Source organism: Artemia franciscana, unplaced genomic scaffold (assembly GCF_032884065.1).
Source record: "Artemia franciscana unplaced genomic scaffold, ASM3288406v1 PGA_scaffold_38, whole genome shotgun sequence".
In the NCBI taxonomy this organism is placed as follows: domain Eukaryota; kingdom Metazoa; phylum Arthropoda; class Branchiopoda; order Anostraca; family Artemiidae; genus Artemia; species Artemia franciscana.
The window spans coordinates 1471551-1497375 of NW_027062676.1; the positions used below are offsets into that span (position 1 = coordinate 1471551).

Below are 25825 nucleotides of genomic sequence, written 5' to 3' on the forward strand. Positions count from 1 at the left end.
TAACAGTTCAAAACAGGTATAAAACCTTTTAATCGACAGTGAAACAGATATAAAATTTTAACTGAATATTTCTGACACATATACAGTGTCCATCATCAGCAGTAAAACTAAAAGACATCAATAAAAACAACAAAATTTATACCCAATAGACTAAGTACATACAGTTTATTCCTCTCATTTTTTCCAATGCAACAGCGGAAGCAAATCTCTTTGATCTTTGCGGTTCTGGTTCATTAGATTTATCTGAAATATCAGGTGGAAAGAGGTCAAAGCTCTAAGGTGAAATGAAATTTACTTTATTTGACCTAAGTAAATTATCATAAATTAAACTCAATCCAAATTCACCTGTATCTCTGTTTATGGAATTATTCTTGAATAATTTTTTAGGAATTATTCTAGAAATCAAAGAGACATTCTCAAACAAAATAAAATGATTTGATAATTAAAATTATCGACTTAAGAATAAAGTGAACATACCACTAGAGGCCATTTCTTGTGCTCATTTTGAATATTATCATCGCTTTTCTCACAAATTCAATTTTCAGTCCCCCTGGGACCCTCGAAAATAATAATAAGTTTGAACTTTACCCCTCCCCCCTAATGTGCAAATATATACCTTAAAATAGTATATAAAGATATTGATAGAAGATGTGTCTGAACATGGATATTGAAATGAAGATTTGGGATTTGCCAAAGACTGACAAAGAGGCAATTATATTCTTCCAGGATAAGGGTTGTTGCCCACAACAAAACAGTGCCTCAATGGACACAACTTGACTTTATACTCTTAATAGAAGGAATGTTTTTGGAAGTGTAACAATAGGCCATGTTTGAAAAAAGTCAATTTGCGTGTAAATACGTGGTTTGCTGACAGTAGAATACCATTTATATGGTAATTTTACAATTTCCCTAATAAAGTATTATATTTTCATCATATTTTGTTTTATTTCATTAGCTTTATCAAAAGTTTGGGCTATATATTTGCACATTATTATACATCTGTATTATTTCCAGAGTGTATGTGCCTGAGTTTGCTTGTTTGCTGTTAATGGGATAAAGTTATTGCACTACTTTGAGGTTGTTTTCATATTGATTTGTACCCTTTAATAGACAATTTTACAGTTAAGTTAAATTGAGTGATATTCTCCAATCCCTAGAATAGGTCTTTCTTTTCGGACATCCTCACCAGCGCCATCTTTTTTCTTAAGTTGATTGGGGCGCCATCTATAAAGACAATTTCTCCCATATCATTAAGGTGCTGATTTCTACTGGGAGCAAGCAGAAGAGGGGAAGGAACCCCCCGCAAGCGCCGTACTGTACCCGCTGGTATTCAGTTACCCGAAAATTGCGGGGAAAAGGTGAGGGGGTACTTACGCTTCCCTTGTTCCTGGGTGATTTCAGTAGGCGTTCATTCAGCGCTCGACGCGTGAAGGTGTATTGTGTGCGAAAGAAAATAAAACGTTCAAGATTCTGGACTACTTTCAGCTCTCGAGCAGTGAAGTTCGTTGGTATGACACAAGAGACTATTTACGAATATGTATACGCGCCTGTCCTGAATTTCGCTCAGACAAGTTTGCGATATGCCGATATTTCCCGTGACGCGGTGGTTGCTACGGGAAGTAAATTTTACGGAAAAGACATTCTGTACGCTGCGCATTGCAAACTGAACGATATTTTGCGGCAACTTGGAGATGAATATGTAATGAAGGACCGCCGAGCTGGTTTGCAGAGTGATGTTTTCATGGGTGATTTATACGATGCTATCAAGAATGCAGAAAACTCAGCCAATTTCACCTATAGATTTACTATCTGGAAAATTGGCGAAGTGCCTAGAATACCGCAAGATGTGCTGACTTCTCTTTCAATTAGAGTTAACGAGTGCACAGAGAAAATAGAGGGACTAATCGATCAGTGTAAGATCTACCTTCCGTCAGGCCCTACTGTCTGGCCCCCGCTACCGAAACCAGAAAGACTTGAGAATCCTGTAGTGATAGCGAATGTGCCGGCGGAAAGCCTTGAATCATGTGCCAAACAGAAGGAATTTATCGAAAAGAACGGTGGAAAAGGACATATTCGCCAGATCACTCAACGAAAAGGTGGGTTAGTTGCCTTTCTCGATACGGCGGATTCAGCTCAAATCCTCGCAGACATGTTGAAAGAAAATGTCCGTGATGTCAAGGTTTCTTACCGGAAACCAAAGTTTTTAGCGGTGGCAAGATTCGTTCCTCCGGCAACCACAGAGGAAGAAATTATTGCTGCGAACTCCGAAGTTACGGAAGTCCACCGGTTCGGCACCTCTGGCACAGTGAAACTTGTATTTAAAGACTCGTTCGCGCGAGATCAGACTATTAAACGCGGAATATTTGTAGACTACACCCACTTCCGGGTTGAGGCCTATAAAGAGCTCCCCAAGAGATGTTTTAACTGTCAATCTTTCGAGCACCTCTCTAGTGCCTGCAGCAACGCTCCGAAGTGCTCTAAGTGCGCCGGTGCCCACGTCGCATCACGGACGTCCCCATGCACGTCCACCACAGTTAAATGTGCTCTATGCCCAGAAGGCCACAACACCCACCCCTCATACAGCATGAGATGCCCACTAGTTAGAAATGCTATGAAAAAGCCTACTACAACGAAATGACTTCTCTCTCCATCATTTGCCGAAATATCTATGGGCACAATTCAGTCAAACTAGACTACGTTAAAGAACTATGCCGTCAATTTAATGTTGTGTGCTTACAAGAACATTTACTCACCTCCGAAAATTTTGGTCTTTTCGAACAGTTGAATCAAAAAACTGTGTTCATGCATGAAGCAAAAAGGTCCTCAGTCCGCGGTCGACCTAGTGGGGGCACTGCTATCATAACGGACAGTTCGCTTGAATGTCAAAAGCTGGAATCGTGTGAGTTCTTCCTCGCTGTAGATTTTCCTGGCCCCGGGGGTTTTGTTCTGATCACGGTTTATCTACCAACAAACCTAAACACCCTCTCTTCCGAAAAACGGTTCTCGGAAGCTTGTGGCCGCCTCTCGCGCTTACTTATTAGGCTGGGCAATCGAAGAGTGCTAGTCTGCGGTGACTTTCAGTGCGACTTAACGAACCCATCAAATAAGCTCTCCGAAATCTTCTTCTCAGTAATCCCAGCTGGGTATGATCTCTGTGAAAAGACTGACGCATATACGTACATCCATAATTCCGGTTCAACGACAAACATTGACCATGTGCTATGTAACTTCTCTCTAGGTGCTCCAGTCACCGTGGACTCTGAGCACACAGTAAGTGATCACCTTGGCTTGTGCTTTAAGGCTAACTTCTTCCCGTGTAGGCCGAATAAGCCCCAAATTTATGCTACCAAGACTGAGTGGAATAAAATAAACGCCGACCAGTATAAACAGACATGTGATGAGATTCTCGGAAAGATAAAAGTTCCCTTTCAGCTCTTGATGCATGGCTCGAGTGATTTGGTAGCACTAGACATTTATTGTACTGAGATTATACATGCAATGAAAACGGCTGAGCAGGCTTCTGTACCCACTCGCCGTTTTAAACCTGGAATCAGCAAGCCTGGCTGGAGTCGCTCTCCTAAAGTAAGGCAAGCCAAAGCTCGTGCTAAGTTTTGGCTGAGATTATGGCGCGATTGCGAGAGGCCTAGGTCAGGTGTAGTGTTTGAGCAGTTCCGCAACACGAAAAAAACTTATAATAAGTCTGTAAGTGATCTTAAAGCTGCCGAAGCCGAACTTGCTTCCCAAGAAGCAGCAAATAATCCTGTATCTATGTGGAAGTCTTTTAGACAGTCTAAACCAGTGACAAACCCTGCTAGTAACATACCTGAGGAGCAGTGGGTAAAACACTATAGTGAAGTTTTTGGGATCAAACATGCCCAACTAACAACCGAAAGTGATAGTGAGCTCTCACGAGCTTTTGCGTCCCTCTTGAGCCAACGGAACTATTTTACCGTCTCAATAGGCGAAGTGCTCCAGGTTATTAAGCAGCTGAGAAAGGGCAAGGCTCCCGGGCACGACGGAATTGTGACTGAACACCTCCGCTGTGGCTCACCTCTGCTCATTGAGCACTTGACGCTGCTATATCAAATGTGCCTTGATTCTGGTGCAGTCCCTAAGTCGTTTGCCCTAGGTATTGTGTCTAACGTCTTGAAGAAGGGAAAAAATCGTAACCTCTGCTCTAGCTATAGGCCTATAACAGTCTCTAGTACATTAAGCAAAGTGTTAGAGAGACTTCTGTTACCTGAGCTGTTACGAAAGTGTAAAATTGACAATCGACAATTCGGGTTCCGTCGCCACCTCGGTTGTGCATTTGCACATCGCCTTCTTACGCGTATAGTATCGAAAGCTCAGAATCAATCACGGACTCTTTTAATTTGTGCAGTAGATGTGTCCGCGGCGTTCGATTCGGTAATTCATTCAAAGTTAATTTTGAACCTGCTGCACCAAGGTGTGAACCCACATGTAGCGGCCGTCCTATGGCACTGGTATTCGAGTAGCCTTATCCGTGTTAAGTTGAGTAGTGAACTCCTGTCGAAACCGATTAAGCTTCACCGGGGACTGCGTCAAGGGTCGGTTTTAAGCCCTGTACTCTTCAATTCACTAACCTCGTCGGTAACAAAAAAGATTAACGGTGGTTTTAACACTGAATGTATGGATGTGAGCCTACTGTGCTACGCCGACGACATACTACTGGTGAGCACATCGCTTTGTAACCTTCAAGCTAATATCGATCTCCTAAGTCGAGGTTATACTAATATTGGTCTGGTTATTAACCCTGCTAAAACAGAATTTCTTGTATTTGAACCCCCGCGTGCGCCGTCTGAAGTTGCCCGTCGCGAGGCTACCTGTGTTACCGTTGCAGGGCAAGTAGTACTTCCAAGCCGCAAGTTGAAGTACCTAGGTATCACATATGGAAGCGACCTCAGAAGCTCGCGTGCTCTTTTTGTTGACCAGGTTCTGTCGGGTTTTCGGTCTGGGTATGCTAAACTTGCAGCTCTGAAGTTTAAATTTAATAAGCATATCCTTGCTAGGTTGTATCGTGCCGTCGCTCTTCCCTTTGCTCACTACATCTCACCCGTTTGGCATTGGCTATCGAATTCTGATATGTTGCGAATCCGTTCAGGCTTTTGCAAATATTTAAAGTTTCTGCTTGGTCTGCCACTTTACCTCCGTAACACTGGTCTGCTAGAAAAGTATCATATACCTGATCCTGTTGAGTTCATGCCGAATTTTGAAAAACAAGCTCTCGTGAAACACAGGGCACTATTATTTGATTTCCCAGCGACTTTCTTGCTTGATAGTTGAAGTGTGATTTGTTTGTATTTAGTAGATTATTATGTTCGGTTGATTTGTTTTCGTCTTTATTTTCTCTTTTCTTTTGTTTTGCTCCGCTCTTTCATGCTTCTTTTTTATAAGCGGGTTTGTAATAAATTATTATTATTATTATTATTATTAGGGGAGGGTGTGGGATTCATTATATCAAATACCTAACTTAACCTAACCACCTCTCTATATAAAATATTTATTTAAAATATAGCTGCATCGTAGTTTGTTTCATGAAAGATCCTAACTTCACGTATTGAGTGTGTTCTGAATAATACACAAGTACCATCTTTTCTAATCGAGGCCGTATCCAGGGTGGGGTAGGGGATTTAGCCCTCCGTCCCAGATATTTCGGTCCGAGTCGTAAAAAAACATGACAAAAATGTTAAGGCCAGGTGCCGATCATAGGTCGCATTCAAAAATTTATTTCAGGGGGAGGGGTTACAATACAAAACTTTAAGTAATGCATCAAATATTGGTTTCTATGCATTTTTGTTACGTTTTTATGAGTTGGACAAAAATTTTGGGTGAGGTTCAAACCCTCTAGCCCTTCTCCCGTCACAAAAATCCTAGATACGGCCCTGTTCGTAGTATTTCAGCCGGTATTTGGATAATTTTTACTTCTACGGCGTAATGAAATGGCTAAAACATTCCATATACTTTTAATAACAGTCATTCTTGTCGGAAATCCGGCTAAAAATTTAATTGGTGAATTAATAATGTTTTAATTAGCAGTATCTTCCTGTTTCTGATTTTTTGAATAATTCAAATCTTCATGCATTTCATGAATAGGCAACCAAAAATCTATCTTATACAACCAAAAAAGAAAACCTTTTCACAGGAATTTCAAACGGAAATGATTATCATATTCATAAAAAGCCTTAAATAGCAAATCAAAAAACATATTTCAAGCGTCCTAGACATTGTATGTGTTTCTGCATCCTAGATAGTGGTATTGTGTCCCAGGTCCCTCGCCCTCTAATGCCTTGGTATAGCCCTCCACTATATACAAAATTCGCTTAGTCTTTGCATTATGGATTAACTGTTAGGGAAAGATAAATATATTGCATCCAAGGCCGTATCCAGGGGGTATGAACCCCCCCGAAATGTTTATACGAGTTGTAAAAACGTAACAAAAATGGATATAAACGAATTTATTATGGGTTTTTTGAGAATTTATGTAACCTCCTCCTCCCCGATAAAAATCCTCGTACAAAACAACCCCCGAAAAAAAAAATCCTGGATACGGCCCTGATTGCATCCCATTAAAATCATAAGACTTCTGCATCTATCCTAGGGCTATATCCCAATTTTAGCAAGGAGAAGGAAGCTAGGGCGCATTTCTTACGGTAGTAAATACCATATTAGAAAAGAGAATTGAATGGGGAAATTTTGATCAAAAACTAAAATCTAGCGTAAACAGCGAGGGACATCCTTCTCAAATATAGGATAGCAAGCCCCTCAAATATAGGATAATTCTTGTTTATTTTCAGAATTAAAGATGGCCATTCCTTGTATTTGATTTTTTTTTTTTAATTTAATATCGAGAGCAAGTAGCGAGCAAATACTCTAGGCAGATTCAAGAATAACACACAGCTGTGAGATCCCGTTCATCTGAGGCACACGCTATTTCAGAAACCTCTCAGTTTTAACAAAAATTTCACAGAAAAATTCTAACAAGTCTTACCCATGAGAAAAAAATCCTCTTTCGGTCGCACAAACATTTTAAAAAACAACAAAAATGCAAGTCTAAGCGACTTTGAATCGGATCTGGTAAATGAGAGAATTTTGGCATTGAATCGGTTTCTCATCTAATTATAGAATCTGCGTCGGAAATGATGTCATGCAGACTCGCCCTTCTCAAAAGGGAGAAGCTGTCGTGTAAATTTGGGGTAGTAAAGCTTGAATGGTTTGCATAGAATTTAACCTCTCTTGTTTATGATTGGATGATTTTTCTCTCTTTATAAATTTTTTTTATCCTTTGCTTGAAAATTTTAAAAATGTTAGTTGTTACGATTGTATTCTAGTATTTTTCTTAAATACTTTACTTATGCTTTTCAGGCAGTCATGAAGACTATATCATATAAGAAGTGACCATTCAACGAGGGCTGTAATTTGCTCTAGGGCAGGGGAATAAATGCCCCCAGACCCCAGTTTGTCCCTTAACTGAAATTTAGCGTTTTCAGAAATCTTGTCAAAACTAAGATAGGTCAACATAATTCAACCATCCACAGAAACAAATCAGTTTTCTTTAGTATACGTTTGTTTTTATGGTACTGTATGGCTCATTTATCATTTTTCACTGTATTTCTGCTTGATTTGGGAAAATTGGCACCAATTTTGCCCCCCCCCCAAGGATTTTGACGAAGTTACGCCACTACATTCAGATTTTAGTGATTTCTTTCTATTTCCTTTCATATTGCCCTACCTAGTTGAAAATCCTCGAAATTTATTCTTTTCTAGTAATCACAAATTGCTGATCATCATGTTCTATGAAAATATTACTGTTTCAGAATATTATTGCACGAGAAAAGTGGTTTAGATTTGATAGGGAACAAGGGCGCCGGCAGAAAATTTTCCAGGGGGAGGGCAGACAGCAAAATAGCAGTGGTAGTTGGGTGACAGTTTAGTTGGTTTAGGGCACCATTCTACGACTTTACCCCGAAGAGGATGAATTTGCAACCAATTTAAAATTCTGAGAAACTAATGGATTTAAAAGTATCAATAACTATATTTTAGGCTTTCCAGTTTCAAAAGAAGTAATGCCAAACGATGGCAGTGCTGGATTCAACCAAGTTGATTCCTTTATTTTGTAAAGAAATTGGGCTACTTTTGGTGACCTGTAATTGCGTATCAGATATAACGAAGGAATGTGAGTCATTGGTTAGGTGGGGGTAGGGTAGAGTCCTACAAAAGTACATTTTAATGGACCAACCGTTTACTCTTCCGGACGCTTCTGATCAGTGTTGAAAGAGGTAGGGGGAGTAGGAATTAATTAAAATACATCTCTAGACAGCTAAAATGTCACTTTCCCATTTCTAAAAGCACATAAGTGGAAAAGTTAGCGCAGGTCATCATCAGCCCCGCCAGAAAATTTCTTTAGGGTGGCAAATACTGTTAGGAAGTTAGTTTCTAGCAACTTTAAATGGTAATATTTTTCTATTTATATCAAGCACTTCAATGTATTGAAACGAATGTATGGAATGTATTTATCGATAAAAAAATTCTGTTGGAGAGGGTGTGATGGCTTCAGTTATGTAGAAGATCAAAAGTCTCACAGAATTTCCATCCATACAAACAATAATATTCCTATTCATCCAACTGAAATTCTTTAATAGTAATATTTACAAGGACTTTTCACCAAAATTACTATTCATCGCCAATTTTTTAAGTATGTTCAAACTTTATCCAAAATTGAAATTGCAAATTTAAACGTAGGACGGTACTAATGAACGTACAATTATTGATTTACACATTTTACAAGCAATTAAACTGGCATTTAAGGGACCGATACCTCAAATTATATCTGGGTTAGGTATGGGTATGATTTGAAAAACGATCAGAAATTAAATAAAAACGAGCTTTTCAACTTAAAGCAAGGAACAGATTTGGAACCTATTTGAACAGAATATTCTTTGTATGAAAGGAACTGTCTGCTCCTTAGCTCCCTACTATTTACTGTGAAGTTTGACTTTTTTCCAAATTTTTAGAAAATATATAATTGGAAAAAACAAGATAAACAAATACAACGTAGAAACAATAGGGAAAGTTTTTTCAAGACAATGGAAATTATTTATGTAGATATTTCGGCCCTATGTCCAAGGGCCGTCTTCAGCACAATACAATACTATATATATATATAAAAGAACTTACATCAAATTGTGAGAATTAAAACTGAATATAAAAACACTTATTAAAACAAATTTTTTTTTAAAAATATAGCCCTAGCATCCTTACTTCAGCGAAGTTCAACCAGGACTCGAGTCCTGGTTGAACTTCGCTGAAGTAAGGATGCTAGGGCTATATTTTAAAAAAAAAATTTGTTTTAATAAGTGTTTTTATATTCAGTTTTAATTCTCACAATTTGATGTAAGTTCTTTTATATATATATATAGTATTGTATTGTGCTGAAGACGGCCCTTGGACATAGGGCCGAAATATCTACATAAATAATTTCCATTGTCTTGAAAAAACTTTCCCTATTGTTTCTACGTTGTATTTGTTTGTTATGGAAAGGCAGTGTGGTCTTCGTCGCTATTTTTAAAAAACAAGATTTTCCTGAATTTCGAAAAAAGGGGGAAATACCCCCTTTTTAAGCACATATCTGCAAAAATGGGGAATTTTGTAATTTTTGCCGGAAAAATCACAGATGTGTGTTTATTTGTTTTTTTTCCCCGGGGGTGATCGTACCGACCCACTGGGCCTAGAACGTCGGGAAATGGTTCATTCTTGTTCTGGTGCCCTTTTTAAGTGACCAAAAAATTGAAGGGCAACTGGAACCCCTCCAATGCCACTTTTTTCCAAAATCATCTTTTTATCAGCACAGTTGAAAGGCCCAATAACTATGTCTTTGGATAAAAAATCACCCCCTAAAGCTCCTGGAGAAACGTTTTAAAGTTATAAAATTTGTCCATTGTTCTTTTTATTGGGAAGCATGAATATATCTTTGGTGGGGAGGGGAGGACGAATTTTCTACGGGAAGAACTTTTCATGGAGAGGGAAGTTTCCAGGGGGTTGAACTTTTAAGGGAAAATTTTTCAGTCGGTGAATTTGCCGGAATTTCTATGCAAAATTTCTTTATGTGTCTAACTTTCTCTTTACCGATTAAATTTTACACTTGGAGATGTTAAGGGTAATTGTCAGGGTAAATTTTTATCAGAACTGAATTGTCCAGAGGATATTTTTATGGGGAAGGGGATTTTTCCGTGGAGGTGGAGCCAGGTATACTGGCTTTATTTAAAAAACGATCAGATGTTGAACAAAAAACGAGTTTTTTTTAACTGAAAGTAAGGAGCAGCATAAAAACTTAGAACGAACAGAAATTATTACGTATATGAAGGGGTTTCCCCCTCCTCGACACCTCGCTCTATACACTAAAGTTTAAATTTTGTCCGAATTATTCAAAAATGACTCCTGAAACACAAGGGTCGTTAATTAGAACATTAAGTAACTTTTTCTAAGTGCCGAAAAACTATAGCGTGAAGAGTGAAATGTTGAGGAGGGGGCAACCCCCTCATATACGTAATAGTTTCTGTTCGTGTTAAGTAATGTTGCTCCTTATGTTCAGTTGAAAAAAACTTGTTTTTTTTCTTTATTTCATGAAGCTTAGAGACTAACATTTTTCTACAGACAATGGAAGAAGTATGCCAATTAAACTAAAAGTATATAAAAATGGAAAAAGTAAGTAATTACAAAAAATACACAAAACAATGCTCTTTTTGTTGCAAAACAAGAGCTCTTTTAGCTCTTAAAAAGTGAACTAGAGCGTTCCCTTTCCAACCAAATGAGCCCTCTTTGAAGTTTATACGAGCATCCCTTCCATAATAGCCATATATACCCCAGGGTATAACTTAAAACGCCTGCCCCCAGGCGCTGGGGGGTTGTGTCCAGACAGGAAATTTTTTGATCTGACCCTTGAACCATTTTTAACAAAACGGCTATATCAAAATTTTATTTGATACAATTGGGGAAAAGGGCGTGAGGGAATGGGGGTGGGGGGCTGGTTGCCCTTCAGTCTCATTTGACTCTAAGAAAGTGAACTAGAACTTTTAATTACCAATCAAATGAGCCCTCTCTGAAGATTTACGAGCATTCCTTCTATAAGAACCATATTTGCCCCCAGGGCATAACTTATAACGCCTGCCCTCGGGCCCTGGTGGCTTGTGTCGACCCTGGAGTTTTCGTTATATGATCTTTGAACTATTTTTAACAAAATTGCTACCTTAAAATTTTTAGTAGATGTATTTGGGGAAAAAAGGGCGTAAGGGCGGCTAGTTGCCTCTGAAAATTTTGACTCATAGATAGGACACTAGAACTCTCGATTTCCAATTGAATGAGCCCCTTTGAAATTTATACTACGACTCCTTCTTTATGAAGTGCATCTGTGGAAAAATGTATAAATAATAAAACATTTGAGCCGTATGGCCTTTACTATAGGCAAAGCTATAGCGTTGCCTCTGATTGGGATTGTATTAAGAATAATATGCTAGTTGTTCATCTTAAAGCTGAAAAGTTAGAGGTCTCAATGATAGCAGTAGTGGAATTTTGCCACTCTCTATAATGTTCCAGTGTCGCACTGGCAGTGGAGGAAAAAAAGACACCTCATCAGTGCTACTCCTGCAAAGCATTGTTTTCTTGTTGCTCAATCCAGGGGACTGTAATTCTCCTGTACAAATTTCATCGCCATAGCGACTCCAAAGGTTTACATTTATCCTTAGCTTTGGAACCTATGTCTTTTACTATCTATTAATCTTCTGTAACGTACTGAGTAGACATGATCTGTATGTTTTATTTAATAGTTCCTTTGCGGAATTATATATTCTTTGGCGCATCTTAAGCAACTCTTAGGGACTCAAAGTTTACTCTTATAAATGCAATTTAATTCTTTTATGACTGTAATATTTTTCGTCATAATTTAATGCTGGAAATACCTTGAATCCACACACATTAATAATGCTAGTTTATACTACATTAAAAGGACAAATAAGTCCCTTAATCTTCAAAGGACTAAACTACAACATATGAAAGAACTATTTAACAAAGCATGAAAGCTGAATTTTCAGCTCAAACATAAGCTTGAAGCCCCAATAAACTTAAATTTTTAAGTTTTAAAAATGGGGCCTCTAAAATAGGTTGTTTAGTACACATTAAAAACTAAAGTAAATGATGATTGTTGTTGTGAAAAAATAATATATTACATCCGTATTTCTTTGGATCTGAATTTTAAGTTTTTTTTAGTCATTTTTATTATTGCAAGAGGCCTCGTTTTTAACAGAATCCCTACAAAGAAAGCAACCTTACAAAAGAAGAAGTATTTCCAGAAAATTGTTGTTTATCACTGAAGTGTCTGATTTTGTGTTATGATCTTGCTGCCTTCTTCTCCAAAATGGCTGCTAAAATATGCAATCCACAAGAAAGGCCACATTTGAATTGGCCTTACAAAGTCAACCGACTGTCGAGCTCCTCATATTTAGTGTTTGATTGTGCTTTTTCTTATGTTGACATGGAACTCAAAACAAAGCAAATTTTTTGACACTAATTTCCATTTTTAAGCTACAAAACCCTTTAAATTGAATATTATCCACTGATAACTCTTATTCAATTAACTACTTTGTTCTAATGCACCTAACCATTCTAGAGCAGAAACAAACCATCATTTAACAAAAAAAATATTATCAATCCAACTTAAATATTTGAATTTTGTTATGTGAATTTATAATTTCTATGTCGACATGGAAAGCAATGGATATTTTTTCAAATAGTTCGTGGTGACGAACTGCAAGTAAGGGGCAATAAGGCTCCATTATAAGCGAAACTCTAAGGAATATAATCATTGAAACAATAGATAAATCAAAAGAATCGAATTTTGATGCTTATTCAAAACATGTAAAACTCATGAAATTTAATAATATTCATCAAAAGTCACGAGCCTGGGGAAATTTGCCTAATTTTTGAAAAAGTGGGGAAATAACCTCAGAGCATCAAATGATCTTAATGAAAACCATCCCATTAGATTCAGTATACCAAAGAATCCTATTGTAGAGGTTTCAAGCTCTTATGTACAAAAATGTGGAATTTTGCATTTTTTGCCAGAGGAACAATCATAGATGCGTGTTTATTTGTAATTTTTTTTTCAAGGGATGATTATATCAAACCAGGGATCGTAGGAGCTCGGGAGAGGACTCACTTGATCGGAAATCAAAAGCTCTAGCGCCCTTTTAAGTGCCAAAAATATTGGAGGGCATCTAGTCCCCCTCCCAGGCTCATTTTTCCCCAAATTCACACGATCAAAACTTTAAGATGGCCGTTTTGTTTAGCATAGTCGAAAATCTAATAACTATATTTTTAAGGATGACTTAACCCCCCACAGTCCCTGGGAGAACGGCTGCAAGTTATGAACTTACCCCATAGTTTACATATAAGTATTGGTTATTGGGAAGTATATAGACGTTTTTAGGGGAAATTTTTTGGTAGGGGGTTAAGGGTTACGTTGAAGCATCTTTCCATAGAGCAATTTTTCATGAGGGAAGGGAATTTTCTAAGGAGGGGAGCTAGATTTCCCAGCATTATTTAAAAAGATCAGGAATGAAATAAAAAAATAAGTTTGTTTAAATGAAAGTAAGGAGCAACATTAAAACTTAAAACAAGCAGAAACTATCACGCATACGAGGGGGTCTCCCCCTCGTCAATACCTCGCTCTTTACTCTAGTTTTTTAGTACTTTTAAAAGAGCTATATCTACTAATTAAATGGCCTTTGTTATTCAGGAGTCATTCTTCAAGAATTGGAACAAAATCCTAACTTTAGCATAAAAAGCGAGGCATTGACAAGGGGTGAGAACCCCCTTATATACGTAATAATTTCTGCTCGTTTTAAGTTTTAATGTTGCTCCTCACATTCAGTCGACAAACTTGTCTTTTTTTGTTTATTTAATTGTTGTCAAAAGATAGGACGATTCCGAGATGATGGCAACATTTTACAAATTGAACACAAATAAAATATAACTTCATAATCGCTTTTTTTTGTCCATATAGATGCTCTGTGTCAAATTTGGATATGATAGGCACCTAGGATAAAATCATATATAAGTGACATCTAGTATGAAGGGATTTTAGACGACGCTTTTTTTCTCTTAATTTGAAATCAAAACAAGTGAAAAAAGAACATAGATGAGAAATATACCTTTAACAGTCTCGCGTTGGCCTAAAAGAGTAAGATTATTTTGTTTAAGAAATTTAATTGCTCAGTAGGATAAGGACCTCAACATTTAAGATTATGAAATATGATTTAGCCTAGACGCAGACCTACGTTTATTACAAAAGACTAACATTTCAACCTAGGCCTATAGAGCTCATGAAGAGAAAATTGTAACAGTAAATCTGCCTGTTTTCAGCCCTTAAACTTTTGTACCATTCTTGTCTGTGCTGTTGTTTTCTGAAGGAAATGGTAATGTTTACTAACAAGATTTATTATTATTATTTATTATTATGATTAAAATTTATAGTAGCCTATACTATTATTATAGGCTATTATTATTACGCATAAGCTCCTGAGTTATAACTCTCCATTAAATAAGCTATTTAAACTTGACCAGTCTGCCAGAACTAGGGGGCATAGTCAGAAACTATATCAAAAGAGAGCTGCCAATAGACTACACAATAACTTCTTCACTTACAGAATAGTGAGTTTGTGGAATTCTCTCACCAAAGAAGCAGTCACTACCCCAGTACTGCTGCCTTTAAAAGAGCCACTGGTGGGGAATAGTCATCAAAGCTGTGGTGAACTGAGTGCAATGCCATTGAGATGTGCAACCATCATCATCACTAACCAGCAATTCTACAGGATTTAATCCTTATTTTGCTGGACAATGCGATTTAAGGTAATTTTAAGGTAATTTTAAGGTAAAAGAGTGGTAGGGCCTTCCATTTCAACCCACAATCAATTATTGTGTTCATATTACCCACTTGTAAATAATGGAATCTTCTCCAAATTTATCCAGGTCAATTGTATAAATATATTAATTAAAATGATTAAAAAACAATGGAAAGAGGCATGAAAATTAGATTAGTATAAACATACTGGGTGTTTTAAGGAAGACTTTCATTAGTAATGTCTTCTGTTAGTTTGTATTTACATTAGGCTATATGAGTTGCCACTAGGGGGGATCTAGAACAGGGCACATTTCTAGAGTAGCAAATGTTATGCCAGTAAAGAGTGTTGGTTTGAGAATAGAGCAGTCCTACTACTTTGTTATTAGCCTACAGTGTTTCTTTCTGATAAGTCTACTGTTTTACTTCATTTTAAATAACATAAGTATATTTACCCAAATGCTCTTATGATTTAGAAAAGTATGGTGCTATTGACCTGGTTAAGAATAAAACCATCATTAACAAAGAGATGCACAATGGTTCAAGAAATGAAAAATATTCAATAAATATATTATTTAGGGCCATACTTAGGACTATTAAAAGGGAAGAGGTGTAAATTATGAAATCAAAATATGATTTTATTTAGAGTAGTAAGCCTATCTGACTACTTTTAGCTTAAACTAGACCCACAAATTATTGAAATCTTGAAGTCAAGATAAGATTTTCCTACCTTGGGTAGTGAACCTAGTGTTCACATGACTGTAAGCTCTACCTCTGATTAATTACTGAAGATTTAAATTTTCAAATGAATGCTATGTTACTTAAAACCTAGCCATTTCTAGTGAAAGTCCTTGGTTGCTAACCTTGTTTTCCATGTTGCCACCTCAAAATGTTTCCATACCAACTTGTTTAACAATAAAAACACAGGAAAAATGGCAAAAAACAGCACCTCCTTAAAAAGCAGCACAGGAGTGTTGCAAAAAGCTGTGTACCAGGCAAAAGCTCCAAAGTTGTTCTGTGTAGTCAATGTGATGAAAGGCTCTGTGTCTTGTTGTTTTAACAATCAGACATAAAAGATGGCATTTTCAATAAGATGAATTAAACACTTGAAGGTGTATGGGTGTGCCCCATATGTAAGGCTGGTGACAGGGTCAGCAAGAGCCCTGCAGCTTTGAGCCCAAAATGGGCCTAACACAGCCAAATGTAGAATTCCTTGCTTTACATGTAATCTGCTAAAATAAAAAAAAAGATAGTTTTCCAGTTAACTAAGCATTAATTTAATTTTTGTGTTGAATAAAGTTGCAATTGTGAGACACCAAATTAATCAAACTATCAATCATTTTAATAATATGTTTTTACTAGTATAGTAACAGTAACAAATATAGTATAGTTTAGTATAATCTAGTATAACAAATCTAGTATAGTATAGTGTACTATAGTATATACTATTACTATAGTATACTATTACTATATAGTATAGTATAATATACAAATATAGCATAGTATAACAGTATAGTATAGTATAAAAAATACAGTTACAAGTATAGTAGCATAGTATTGTAACAAAATGGTGTAGCAGTGGCTGAAAGCCACAGCTACAGCTGGCAGACAATCAATTACCTTAAATTACCTTAAATCGCATTTGCCAGCGAGATAAGGTGGTAGATCCTCCTGTAGTTCTCGCTGGTGGTGAGTGATGTAATTATGTTGGCTTAGCTTCCCAGTCCAGCCTCCACTCGGCCCTCTCCCAGTCCCTGTCGACTCCAGCCTTGAAGGAGTGGGGTGTCTCAGCTTGGATGGTAGACTCGGATAGGCTATTCCAGAGGGGGACCACCCGAATGGAAAAGAAACCACGTCGTTCCCTTCTCCGACATCCAGGCAGGTGAAGCTTAAGACTGTGACCTCTTGAATTGTTAGCCAAAGAGGGGGTGAAGATCTGGTTCAGGTGACCGGATTTGAAAATTTTGCGTGCCATGATCACATCTCCTCTATATCTTCGATAGGTGAGGGTTGGAAGTCTCAAAGATCCTAGGCGATCCTGGTAAGGGACATTATTTAAGCCACGGACCAGTTTGGTTGCTCTCCTTTGGACACTTTCAAGGGCTCTTGTGTCCATTTTATTTTGGGGAAAGGCCAAAGTCAAGCCAAACTCAAGGTGGGGACGGACAAGGGATTTATAAAGTTTTATAACCACACATGACTTTCTGGTTACAAAAGAGCGCTTAATGAGTCCGAGAGCTCGATTAGCTTTTGCAACCTGAGCCTGAGTGTGGCTGTGGAATTTCAAATCTTTGTCCACAATGACGCCTAAGTCTCTTTCCTCAGCAGCTGCTTCCAACTGATCACACCCTATATGGTAGGGATTGTGGGGGTTATTGTGCCCTAAGTGCAGTACCTTGCGTTTTGTTGCATTGAATTGTAGGGCCCAAGTTGATGACCAAGAGGATAGCCTGTCAAGGTCCAGCTGAATGCAGGCTCTTTCTTCTTCAGTTTCAGCAGGCCCAATGAGCTTACAGTCGTCAGCATATAATGTTAAAAGGTTGCATAGATAAGTTGTACAGTCGTTAATATATATGCTGAACAACGTTGGCCCAAGGATGGTTCCCTGTGGGATGCCGCTTATAACCGGGGAAGTGGAGGAGAAAACTGGATCGCCATTATCAGTGTAGATCATGACACGTTGAGATCTGCCAGTTAGGAATGCTCCAATCCAATCAATCACACCCTCATGCACCTGATAAGCTCTAAGCTTCAGCAACAGGTATGAGTGTTCAACTTTGTCAAAGGCTTTGGCTTGGTCCAGTAAGATAATGTCTACCGGTTTACCCATATCCAAAATTTTAGTTGCATGATCATATGATTGAATAAAGTTGGTGTCGATTGGCCTGCCCCTGCGAAATCCATGTTGTCTATCGCTAATAAGTGTATTTTCTTCTAAATAATTTATAAGAGCATGGTTAATGATACCTTCCATAATCTTGCAAATGGCTGAGGTTAGGCTTATTGGTCGATAATTTCCTGGGTTATCCTTGTCGCCTTTCTTAAAAATTGGTATAATATTTGCTGTTCTCCAATCATTTGGTAATGACTTTTTGGCCAGGGACATGTTGAATATTCTGGAAAGGGGGAGGGAAATGTAAGCAGCAATGACCAATATTTGCCAATGCATAGTAATGATTAGTATTTGCCTATTAGCAGTAAACTATTATGCATCCCATTCGACTGTTTGAGTTGAGTTTATGTTTTGTTTTAGCTGTCAGTGTACAATATTTTAAATCTTGTTTTGATTTATTAATGAACAAATAAAGAAAGAAAACGATTAACATACATAATAAATAAACCCTCCATCTAAACCAATCTCCTGTAATACCCAAGAGCCTGACTTCAGGCTGTCCAAAGGGGATGTCCAGTATACACTAGAAAAGGTGTAGGAACTGTCCAAACTTTGTAACCTAAATGACTTGCCAGTTGTTTTTTAATCAATCCATTTTCACTTATCAATATATAAAATAGCGTCACATTCTATATGATTAGACTGTGAAAACAATTCATGGAGATGCACCACTTTTTTTATTAACAATTCTACTCTATTTTCTTATTCATTTATTAATGAACAAAATAAATAAATGTTTACAGTGTACATAATAAACAAGTCCACTGCTTTAACTATGCTTCTCTGCTTCCTGAGAACCTGACTCCAGGCTGCCCTAAGGGGAAATCCTGTATAAACTAAAAACATGTATGCATCATCCAAAATGAGAACCTACATGACTTGCCAGTTTTTTTTTTCAAATAATGCTAGTAATAGCATAAGTATTCAATCAACAGGTCCTTATTCACATTGGCTTCTATTCTTTCTTTTTTTTTTAACCTTATCTTAGTTGTGAAAAAATATCCTGAACTAGTTCTTTCCCTATTTCTGATCATCTTTTGATTTTATTCACAATGCTAGAATCATAGTATAGCATGTTTTAGTATCAAGTCTATTGTTAGCAGTTCTCTATCCTTTTTTTATATGGCACTTAACACACAGAGAATCCTTTGATAACCACTTGATTTATATCCTTTTTATCAGGGGTCTCCAAACTTTTCAATGTAAGGGCCATATTATATATTTCCCATATTCATGCGGGCCGAAAGGATAAAAAATGAGAGAAAAAAAAACAAACAAATCAGTGCCAGTAGCCGCTGAGCTCCATTCCGCTCGGCTCTGCTCGTAGTGCGAAAGCACCCTAACCACACACCACACAGCCAATGACAACACTGCTCGAAACACGTCATTAACGATCAAACCCTCTCAACACCTCAGTTCACTCACCCCCACGCTCTATCTCACATAACTGCACATAATACAACGAAGCCCCACTTGCCCTTTATCCCTACAATATACAGTTACACACAACTGATATGGCCCGCGGGCCATAGTTTGGAGACCCCTGCTTTTTATTATCTGGAATTAAAAAGAACTTGAACAATTTATTTTGCAGTCTTGTTCAATACTCACAAGTAGGGTGTGTTTTCTTGGGTAATGTTCAGGCATTTGTGCTTTTGTTTGATAATCATACAAATTATAATGGTGTGTTTATGACAATAAATGTTTCTTTCAGGATACAAGAATACAAAAGGTGTGCTATTGATTTTAAAGTTAGAAAATGCTCTTTCTGGAGAAAGTATATCATGGTTTTCTTCGTCAAAAAGGTTTGTCTAATAAGATCTATTTTTAGAAAGGCTGTGTAATTTACTATAACAAACAAAGAACAGCTATAGTTTAACAGCCATCCCGAGAAGTAAAAAACTGGTCCAAGGGGCTGAAAAAATACATTAAAATAAGCAAAAGAAAAGAAAAACAAAGAACAACACATTTCTTATTAGCACCACAAACCTTACAACACAGCTAACAAGACAATTTCAACTAATATTCTCTTCTGTTTATACCCTAAGAGGCTGCAATTATTTATTTATTCCCTATTTATTATACCTGAAACTATTTTGAAATCATTGATTTGTGTTGAACTTTTCAACTGTGTAGGCCTATTTCACTCTATAAATGATATATACATGTACTCATACAAACAGGGGGAGGTAGTGATAGAGTATTACTCTTTCCTCATAAATAATAGCATTGTAGTAAATTCCATGAATCAGAGAAGTATAACTGTGTGCAAGAAATGCTCTTGAAGACTCCCTCAATATATGACAGTTATTTAAGCAGCACAAGCCTGACGTCAAATTTCCTTTGGCTAATATTCCAGTGTATCAATAGCCAAGCCACTATAAGGGAAGTAAATTTCTAAGCTGAACCATTGTGAAATTTCTGGTATACACAGAGCTTCCATTATGTTCCCACTAAATTTATGTTCGGTTGTAAGCCTTCAGAGCTTATGAAAGTAGACTTCTTTTTATTATGGATAAATCAACAATTGATTGATTGTTCAAAACCAGCCAATGGTGGTTTTGGGACCAAGATTTTTGGAGATGACCGTTTTTATATGAATTTAATGCCCTGAGTTTCTGTAAAGCAGCCTTGGATTTCCAGTTAAGGCAAGAGATTTTGGTCAAATTGATTAATTTGATTCTGTTGTGTTTTTGACCTGTTCTTTTTGGTTAGGTGTTTGCCCAGAAAATGTTGGATACAGGAAATAAAGGAAGTCTAGACTTTTTTCTCAACTTCATTAATTGAAGTTTTGAAGTCAGTATCTTACTTATGTTTTATTTTGTACACCATGAAACTATCCTACGTTAATTTTTCTTGTACTCAGTTGACCTATTTTGTACCTATATATCCAGTCTTATTAAGAGCCCTCATGAACTGCTTCCTTAATCCCAGCTTGATATGTAGTGAAAAGATTTTTTTCATGTGGGAATAAGGGGATATTCTTTTCTCCAATATCCATACTTTCTGCCTTAGGCTACTCTTTTCTAAACCCCTGATATATTTTGTTTCTGCTATCCCTTATGTACAAGAATCAAATATATTTGGTATGACCACTTTGCTGGTCAAGGAAAAGGTTTACTACTTTCAAGTCTACACATACCAACCGTTAATGTTCTGGACACTTCCAGATCTATGGTGCAACATTGTGCTTTTATTTTCGTTGAGTGAGTAATCGGTATTGAACCATATATGTTTCTTTTGCTTGAAAGAAAACGTTCCAAACTTTGCTTTGGGTTGTCAACCACTAAATGTAAACTATCCAGAAAATATTCAGGAAAACATACTTTTCAGAGGAATCTCCTAATAGTGACAAAACACTGGATTTTCTTCTTCAGAGGAAAAGAGTTGTAGATATTGTTTTTATCCTGTATGATAAAAATTAATTTTTGTTCCTGGTTCTAATAAGTTTTTCCCATCAACCTGGAAGCCAGTAATTCAGTAGCTTCTTTGATAGGTAGTTATCCCTGGTAAGATCAAGAACCTCATCTTGGTTAACATTTTCAGGAATTGATTAAATCTGTTCATAATCACTTTCTCCTTCAGTAGCACAAAAGACTGATCAAATGGACGTGGGTTGTTTTAGGGGCATCCCCATCCCCCAGAAAGTCAAAATTATACTAAATACTGGGTTAGAGGGGTAAGAAAACCAATGAGGAGAGCCTAAAATTTATCGGTTCCCTCCCGAATATTAATTCTGTATCTTCCCCTGCTTCTAATTTAGGGATCAGGTGTCTCGAAGAGTCTAAATCAGGATAGGATCACTTGCTATGGTTTTTTGATTGATTATAGTAACATTTACTAAGCAGAAATAATATTCTTCAAGTGATTTTCGGGTTTTCTCCAAATCATTGGTACGTTTAATTCCAGACTGTTTCCATCCCATGTAGACCACTGACACAAATGCTCTGTGCGAGTTTTATAGACAATATGGAGGGTCCAGGTTTTATCATGATCTCTAAGCTTTACACCACAGTATTCAAGATAATATTCAAGATAAGCTTTCTTAGCAATATCACTAACAGTTTGTTCTATTTTCTGTTAATGTGTATTCCCTGCATATGTAGTACAAATATTAGGATGATGTACATAGATTCTTCTGCTTGAACTCATTTTTTTTCCATTAGAAAAGACAAACAAGACCGACAGTTTGAAACACGTAAATAGGCTTAGGACTACACTTACTGTAGTCCTATAATAAAAACGAAGATGGTAAAATGAAGAAACCAAACGACAAAGTAACAGCAAGTATAAAGAGAAAACAAAACGAAGTAGATCTATTCATAATAGTTTTAATTTTAAATACGTTTTTATTTGTGTTGCAATAGCAACACTTTGGTTTTGTCGTTTTTTTTTTTTTTTTTTTTTTGCACCCCGATTTCAGCTTATTCCTAGAAAGTGGTAAAGGTCTAACCTCTGCGGTTTTTACGGAAAGTGTGGACCTTAGGCCGGATTGATGAATATGACTGCATTTTGGAAGCTTTGCAGAACTCTTGCCTGGGGCCAAAAAGGATGGTTTTTCCTGGTCCTTGAGCCAGAGTTTATAGTGTGTGAAGTGAAGTGGGGTTTTATAGCCTATGTCAGAGAGAACTATCTGAAGTTATGCAGTCAAGCTTTCGTTTCATCAAACCATGTTTCTGCTTTCGAGTGGAAAGCTCTGCTGTAGCAGGCAAGCAGGGAAGCATCAGTTTCAAATTGAAGATGGACTAAAATCTATAAGTGTTAAATATAAGCGGCAGTTACCCGGCCCCACAGCCAATATATCTTCTTTGAGTGATAAATAGAAAAATTTACAGAAACAAAAAAGTGACATTTTCCCACGGGTCCGAAAGTGCTGTTGTATATTGTTTCTACCCATTTTTGTTCGTGATTTCATCTGAGTTTATAATGATTGCGGTAGAGAAATGGTATCAGATGTGCCTCTTAAACTTTAAAAGTTCTCTCATTGCTAAAGAAATTAGAGTTTATCCTTTGCTCCTTTCTAACTGATGACGTTAGAAACTTTGAACTAAGACAGATAGCTTTTTTTTGACGGCAATCGATAGCTCTTGATGAGCTGATCAAAGTATATGTCATCCATTTTTTGGTAGAAAAGTACAAACTGAAACCAAAAATAGGCCGATATCAATTGTGAGACATATAGGGGAGTTTTAAGCAACAGTCGGCTGTTAGCTCATAATCATCTTCTGCAATGAGGGGTTCGCAACTTTTGCTATTTGATGTACCTATTATTTGTTTCCAGTGTATTTGATGGTAAGACTAATTTAGTTCCAGTGGTAAGACATGTAGGGGACTTGTTTATTTTAGGATCCTTACAGATTAACAATTTCAGCGTTAAATCGAAGCGAGGAAACAAAACCAAAGTGCTGCTCCCGCAGTACTTTGCTCGGCAAAGCCGAACAAACGTTGCTGCAACATCTCACGTTGCCTATGCAGCGTAGATTTAGTTATAATCCAATAAGAGCAGATTCAGTCAGTACACTTTCTTGTCGTTATTAAAAGTATGACTTTAGTTTCATAAAACAAAGCAATAGGCAGGCTGTATTTTTAGCCAAAAAGAATTAGAATGAGTATAGTTGTTTTAAATAATAGTTATTATTTCATATTATTCTAATTTTGTTGTTATAATAAGAAGACTAATAAGCGCAGACATACAAGAACAAATGCTTTTAGACAGTATTCATGCTTCAAATTTTTGAATAGAAGATACATTGGTTGATAAGTGAATTCATCTGAAAATGAAGAGCTAATAGAGAAAAACTGAAATATGATATTTAGATTCATACGAATGACAGCTAAGCACCTTTAGCTTTAGGGGGACTTTAGCATGAAAGGATTGGAGCACGAAGTCTATGAGAAACTTTCATTATTATTTATAGGGTAGGTCAAGCATGTTTTTTTTTGTTTCCTTTTGCTTGCGAATTGACTTTCTTTTTTAAATTTCAGTCAATATGTGATGATGCTACAAAGTCATCAGATGCTACAAGTTTAAAATTAGTATAATTAAATATTTAACGATTTGTCAGTTAATTCCTTTTTGTTTTGTATACGGTACAGTAATATACAGTGAATTTAACCCCTTTTTTCAGGCTTAAAGGCTTTGTCTGTACGATCTAATCATATTCTACGACAATTTAATGAATCAGAGGCTGCAAAGATTGCTATTTACGATTGCAGAGAAGAGGTAGCATATGGCAAACTTCGGAGTGTCTCCATTGTCCTTGGGAATGAGATTAGTAGCCTGCTGTCTACGAAAGGACAAGGAAAAAATGTTGCTTTTTTGACACCAAATGATGCAAGATACGTCTTTACTCAGTTTGGAATTTGGCTTGGCGGAAATACAGGTTTGATTGAATTGAGTTCTTTTGCTACGAATTTCGGAATTTCTCCATTGCTTTCTTTGGTTTTCCTTTGTCACAAATGAGTGTTAAATGTTAAAGTTGAGAATTAGCTGATGCAGTGGGATGACAGGGGACGTTTATCCTTTTCCATGATCCCTGTTGCCCGAGTTGAATTAGTAAGTATTTATTTTCTTGGTATTAAAGCCTAATTTTCATTTGAAACCTAACGGAAAAATCATAGGAAAGATACAAAAAAAATTTGAAAAACTCGGTTTCTCATAATTTATTAGAGAACGATTTTTGCGCTTTCGGTGTTTGATTTGGTTTTCTCTTCTGTCCATAAAATTCCAAATAACAGCCTGCTTAAAAACTCACTTGTGGTGTTGTGTTCCTACACATATTTAGAAACCATTTAGTTGATTTTGATTTTAATCAACGTATCCCTTTTTGAAAGGGAGCTCTACAATGAGAAGTTATGTCTCCTAGTTTATTTAAATTAGAAATTTCTCAAATACTTCTGAATATACCGGTAATTTATTTTTACGGTTTAGCTAACGTTTCACACCTATTGTATGTTGATGATCTTTTAGTTGTAGGTAAACCTAAACCTGGCCTTTCAAAACCAGTAGGTCACATAAGTTAAGCATTACACGTGTTGGATTTTACCCGAGCGTTGATAAATGCCAGTACCTTTAACTCGTTTTATCGCCCTTTCCTTCCTCTCCCATTCCTTGTAAAATGTTTGTATCTTCTGTCTTTTTTTTTCAGTGGTTGCGTAATACCATTACTACTAATTTACGTTCTTTCCGTTCACAGCTAGTTTCTGACTCCAGACTGAAGATTAGGATTGTTTGCTCAAAGATTGTTTGTAATGGAGGGAAATATAACCGTAAAACTCAGCGAAAATTATTTCTTTTTTTTGTGATTAATAAATTTTATATCTTCTGGCGTTTTACTCACTTTTGAAAAAAAATGATCTTTCATCTATTCGTATTCAATATATCCGTTTCTGTAAATTTTTGTTTTTTCTTCCGCCTTGGTACCGTAATAGGAGAATATTACTGAAATTTGGAACAAATGTTGTTTTGGAAAAGTTGCTATTGGGAGCAAAAGGCTGTCGGATATTAACACAAGTCAATTGCCAACCTTGTCATGGTTGTGAATATCCGTACCTTTTTTTTTTATATCTCTCTCTTGTATTCGTGTTAGAAATAACATTAGTGGAAATAAAATTAATAATGTTAACATTAGTGGGTTAGAAATAAATTATCATTATTATAATTAGCAATCTACAAAAATTGATTAACAATAATTCACAAAAACATGGGGCTTTCTTTGGAATTTCAAATTTGAGCCTGAAATATAAACGAGTATTTAGCATAATTTTACAAGTTCAAAACAAGCGTTCAAACACACACATAACACAAACACACACACTTTCCCTTAAATCTTTGCTTGCGACAGGCTATTTGGGGACGACCTGCTTTTCGTTTGGCCCTTGACGGTTGGCCGACAAGGATAATCTTTGGGAACCTGTCATCCTTCATTCGTGGGATAATAATAATAATAATAATAATAATTAATTTATAACCCACAAAATACACTAAGCTGTGGAGAAAAACACACAAAAAAAAGAAAAAAAAA

At 36.7% G+C, this 25825-nt stretch overlaps 2 protein-coding genes across 2 annotated transcripts in view; one reads left to right on the top strand and one right to left on the bottom strand.

The window, feature by feature from the left end:
• The window catches only part of LOC136041799 (uncharacterized), a 54987-nt gene extending 47890 nt beyond the window's left edge, over positions 1–7097 (bottom strand). The window contains exon 1 of the mRNA XM_065726553.1: positions 7010–7097. The gene's annotated coding sequence lies outside the window, so the exon portion shown is untranslated. The remainder of the gene's footprint in view (positions 1–7009) is intronic.
• A 7052-nt stretch (positions 7098–14149) lies between these two features.
• LOC136041811 (malonate--CoA ligase ACSF3, mitochondrial-like) overlaps positions 14150–25825 on the top strand; it is a 41941-nt gene continuing 30265 nt past the window's right edge. Inside the window, exons 1-3 of the mRNA XM_065726574.1 lie at positions 14150–14251; positions 19516–19606; positions 23930–24184. Of these exons, the coding sequence (XP_065582646.1) occupies positions 19561–19606; positions 23930–24184 (301 nt within the window). The 5' untranslated portion in view covers positions 14150–14251; positions 19516–19560. The remainder of the gene's footprint in view (positions 14252–19515; positions 19607–23929; positions 24185–25825) is intronic.